At 35.3% G+C, this 5,512-nt stretch overlaps 1 protein-coding gene across 1 annotated transcript in view; it reads right to left on the bottom strand.

Moving 5' to 3' along the window:
• LOC120085786 overlaps window positions 1–2,390 on the bottom strand; it is a 7,734-nt gene extending 5,344 nt beyond the window's left edge. The window contains 3 exon segments of the mRNA XM_039041973.1: window positions 92–162; window positions 407–799; window positions 2,074–2,390. Coding sequence (XP_038897901.1) covers window positions 92–162; window positions 407–799; window positions 2,074–2,317 — 708 coding nt within the window. The 5' untranslated portion in view covers window positions 2,318–2,390.
• Window positions 2,391–5,512: the final 3,122 nt, after the last annotated feature.

Raw genomic sequence — 5,512 nt, 5'->3', positions numbered from 1 at the left:
AGGAAGAGGTGAGAAACATATTGGAATAAATTATTTTCTTGTTATCTTCTACAACCAATCACGTAATGGTAAAAAAAAAATAGCTAGCCACCTTGCTGTTATTCTTCCCTCTCGATGTTTGCATTCCATCCGCATGTTTGTCAGTTGTTCCAATAAGATCATCTGCAACAAAATGTTATGCAGATATTCATTCTAGAAATTACAGAAAACATAATGATGAAGCACCAGGAGTAGGTATCGAATACAACAAAAGCAAGTATAAATGAATCTTTTTGTTGTCAAATTTTTTGCATAACGATTCACTTTTGAAAGTGAAAATAATAAAAAAAAAAAATTGTATTTGTACATTTAGAAATGAAATAGCGAAGCTGAGGGTGACAAGAGGTACAGAAGTAACATCACAGACCTGTAACATTGCCCTTTATCCCCTTGGACAACAATTTTGGGGTCCATCCACAAGATTCCACAAGAAGCAAGGCCTTATCAGTTGAATCAAGGAATGACTTCAAGTCCTCAGGGGTATTCAAGTGTGTAAGGGGAAGTTGTTCAGGCAATAGTGACATGTATGGATAAATTGAGAATACAATATTTTGGGCTGTTAGTCTCCCTTGATACTTGTAAGATACAGAATGATGGTAGAAAATAACATTTGTCTCCTCTGAAGTAGCACCAATTGCATTTACTAACATCTTCTCCGAGTTTCTGTACATGAACATCAGCTTTAATGAACTATAGCTTTCTTTTCTATTTTCAATCAGATGGGCTATATCTTTCTTTAGTGTTCGTGACTCACCAGACCCTGCCAACAGAATAATTGATCATGCACCAACAATAAAACAAATATATATTCACATATATAATTTTAACACCTAAATTACATCACTAAAGTTTAGGAAACCAAAACTTTCGGAATATAGGATACTGTAAAATAAAATACTTCAGCATTCACATTGAACAGTTACCGTTAACAATTGGAGTAGAGGCTCCAAATATCTTCACTTCTCGGATGGCTAATTGTAAAATACTGTTTACTCAGAATATTCCCTCGAAGCTGGTGATCGTAGTAGGATCATGTTCAAGGGGAATTCTCAGAGAACCAATTTCATTTTTCTAACCAATTGGCAATTTCAAAGCTTATATACCTTAGGCCTAGAACCAGCATATCAGGAAAAAAGGCTGGTGGCTAATTTTAAAAGAAACTCACACCCTATATCAAGTCCAAAGGAAAGTTCACAACCAATGTTTTGTGTAATGCTCACGAAGGTCAATAACATCTTTTTTCAACCTCTTGGGAATTTAGGAGCAAGGTGTTTCAACGATTCAAAGAGAGTGGTGCCTCCCTTTCAGAACTAAAAAATTTCTCCTTCAAGCACTTTCTAGCCACGGGCAAAGAAGGAAACCAAATGTAAATGTTCTGAAGATAATGAGAGTGAGTGATTTCAACTTCAGAGAGAAATTGTTGGAGTTTTTAAGATAAAGTGCAGAAGAGATTATTGATTCGGTCCTTAGCTTCCTCGTTGAAAGAGTACTTATCCTCCATCACTTCTGGCAATTTAAATTTGTTTTAATGACTTTTAATTCTTATCAGAATCAGTGTGCTTGATTTCTACTGATTTCCATGGGTACGAAGGTCCTGTTCCAGGTAATAAACAAGATAATCTTAAAATTTTGAATTTGGGCGTTGAATTGGACAACCAATACCATCAACATCCGGTTATACTTTTTTAGCTTCGATTTACACTGTTACTGTGTAAATTGAATACGAAACTACTCCAATACTACTCTTCTTGCCACTTAAATTGTGATAATATACGATGAAGCCTCTGAACCGCTCTAGTTAAACTACTCCAGGACTACTCCTTGCCACTCCATCACGGAAGTAGAAAACGCGAAAAAAAAAAATAGTCCGAATGCAATAAAAATCACCATACTACCTAATCAGCTAAACATTAGAAAATAGTTTCTAATCAAAACAGAAGAGACGAACACACTCGCTTCACAATAAGCTCAAAATTAGTCGATGTTGATCACTTCTGGCATAAAAATAAAATCACAGAATGAGAGAAAACTTACAGGGCAGTGTGACGAGAAGAAGAATATGCGGATGAAGTCTGATCTGAGAAGAGAAATTCTGTCTGGTAAGAATTTGCCATTCTCCAATTGTCTCCGATGCATTAGATTCGACAACCAAGGATACTAAAAGTGCAGCAACGACCACCAGAAACAGCTTCCATTTCTCACTGTTCGTATAAAACCGGCCATCACCAAATCCAAATCCCTGGCACAGTCGTCTTCCAGCTTCAGCAGTTGAATTCATTCTTTCATCTATGGTCCAGTGGCAGAGACTCCAACTCTCAATTTTCGAGACCCAATTCCAAAGGATGTGAAATGAAATGCCCACATCACAAATGGGTCGGGTGCCGAGTCCATAATCGTCTTGTACGGTACGACATGTCGTCTCGACTCAATATATAATGGGATATAAAACAAGGTTTGTGATTCTTTTTTCAAACTAAAAAAATGGAAATTTAAATATGTTATTTTGTAATCGCGTCACCCATATTTGATATTTTACAAATATATTAAAACTTTAAATCTAGATTTCTAATTATTTTTTTATTTCATATTTGTCCTAAATGAACAATGGACAGAGAGAGAAAGGAAGATAGAGAGAAGAGCGGTGATCGACGATCGGACATGCAGTGGTCAATGGAGGTAAGCGGCAGAGAGGTGGAATGGTGGTCAGCAACAGATGGTGTGGAGTTGATGAAAAAGAGATGCTGGAGAAAAGAAAGATAGAGAGAGAAGCGATGACTTGACGTGCAACAGTCGACGGAGGCAAACGGCAGAGAGGTGGAGCAATGGGCAACAACAGGTGGAGCAGTGTTGGTTGGTGAAAGAGAGATGTTGGGAGGGATTGGGGAGGGGTCTGGTTCGTGCGAAGAAGAAGTTCAATGTTTTTTTTTTTTAACTACAGACCTATTTAGGTTATCAAGTTTACATAAGATAACTATGGAGTTTTGTTTATTGGATATGAGTAAATACCATAATGAAATAACAATTATTTTATTCATAAAACAATGTGTATAAATTACAAACAACGAGACTCCGGGAGAATTAGGACACCAATCCCAACATCTTGGTAGTCAATGTCATAAGACTGGGAATCCTTTGGCAACAAGTCTAGCTTTGAGCCTATCTATTTCTCTTTTAGTTTTTTTTTTTTTTATGGTGAAGATTAATTTGCGTCCTACCGTCTTCTTCCCTGGGGGTAGGTTTTTTATTTTTCATGTGTTGTTCTTTCCAAGGCCTTTATTTCATATAATATAGCTTGCTTCCAATTGGTTTCTTTAATATCTTTATAGACGTTGTTAGTAATGCATATTTGGATAGGTAGTTGTAAATGCTTTGAACTTGGGAGAGAGATGTTTATTGGTAAGATAGTTTTGAATATGATGCATCATACAAGTTCTTACCCCTTTCCATTTTGCAATGGGAAGATCGATGTCTTCTGTTAGGGTTTCCGTTGTGGAGTTGGAAACATGATTATCCTGCATTTCAGTTGAATTTTGACTAAGTATTGGTTTATGTCCAAGGATGTTCGTTTTTCTTTGAGTAAAGACTATCGGATCTTTCCTACATTCGAGTATGCTTTGGTTGGAAATGTCAGTTTCATGTAGGAGGGGAGTACTTTCTTCATTGAAGGTTGTTATTAGGGTTCCTTCGTTTTCAACAAGTATGGAAGGTTCACTGATGTCTTGCTTTTGAAAATAAGGTTACATTCATAGAGGTATAAATTTTTTTCATGGTTGGTGAATAGCATCTGTATTCTTTTTAGCTTTGAGCATAACCTAGAAAGATACATTTGATTGCCTTAAGATCTAGTTTACTCCAATTGGATCGATGATCTTGAACGAAAACTTTACAACCAAATATTTTCTAGTGAACTTGAGAGAATAATATATTATGTGAAAATACTCAAGTTTTTGTAAGGGAGGTTTGAAGTCGAATGTTCAATAGGACATTCTATTAATAAGGTATGTGGCTGTCAGAACAACTTCTCCCTAAAACTGATGGTGGTGTTAGCGAAAAACATAAAAGTTCTAGAAACTTCTAAAACATGTTTACTTTTCCTCTCTGTAATTCCATTTGTTGGGGAGTGTTTGGGCACATACTTAGGTGGGCAATACCTTTTTCTTTTAGAAAGTGTCCTGATGAAGTGTTAAAATAATCCTTAGCATTATCAATGTGAAGGATTTGGATTTTTCCGTTAAAGAGATTGAGAATCATGACATTAATATTTTTAAATATGACAGTAACCTCAAATTTTTCTTTCATTAAAAAGACCCAAGTAAGTCTAATGTGATCATCAATAAAGAAAATAAACCATTTAGCTCGTGTTATATTCTGAACTCTACTAGATCTCCAAACATCACTATGAATCAAAGGAAAAGGATGAGAAAGTTTATAAGTGCTTACTGGATATGAAGTTCGAGCAAACTTTTCTATTTCACAAGACTCACATTGAAAAACCTGAGAACTTTTATTAAAAATATCTGGAAAAACTTGTTTCAAATATAGAAAATTGGGATGTCTTAAACGATTATGCCATAACATTATTGTACTATCATAATTGCCTTTAAAAACAATAAAAGTAGATTTGCTAAGACCTAACTCCTTGACGTGAGACTTGGAAACATTCAGTATGTAGAGACCCGAGGATTCCTTAGCATTGCCAATCGTCTTCTTCGAATTCAAATCCTAAAATATATAATTATATGAGTGGAAAGTTGGAATACACTTTTTCATAAGTGTTAGTTTGCTTATGAAAAGAATATTGCATCTATATTTTGGGACATGTGACACATTTTCTAAAATAAAATCTCTAGAGATAAAAATATTGTCAGTTCCTATCACTTTAAAATAGGTACCATCATTAATTTTTACAGTAATTTGACCGCTATAATGGGCATAATTAGTTAAAAGTGAGATATCACCTATCATGTGATCTAAAGTTCCAGAATCAATAATCCAAGTACAATTTTCTTTAGTTGCATTAAGGGCACAAAGAAAGTTACCTGATTGTGCAACTGTAGCCACACTTGTTTCTGATGTTTTTTTTATTAGATTTGGGTTGACCAAAGAGTTTTTGGAGAAGATTCAACTGCTCCTTAATAAACACATTATTTTTAGGAGAAATGTTACCTTCGGTTGTTGCACTTGTTTGGTAGGCCTTTCCACGTCTATCGTGCCATGAATATCCCAACACACTTCTTTAGTGTGTCCTAGTTTTCTACAATGCTCACACCATGGTCTTAATTTTCATTGTCAATTTTCGGTTCCTGTGTAGCTCTACTTTCGATTGTAATGGTTATCATGAGTATTTATACGTACCTCATTACCAAGATTTCAATCCTCCAGGTTCAGAACTTGTAGACACTCCTAACATTAGTTTCTTCCTACTTTCTTCTCTTCTTACTTCTGCAAAAATTTCTTTGATATTAAGTAAGGG

Source organism: Benincasa hispida, chromosome 9, assembly GCF_009727055.1.
Source record: "Benincasa hispida cultivar B227 chromosome 9, ASM972705v1, whole genome shotgun sequence".
Classification (NCBI taxonomy): domain Eukaryota; kingdom Viridiplantae; phylum Streptophyta; class Magnoliopsida; order Cucurbitales; family Cucurbitaceae; genus Benincasa; species Benincasa hispida.
Note: the sequence above shows the minus strand (reverse complement) of the source record. Positions and strands in the feature narration are given on the sequence as shown.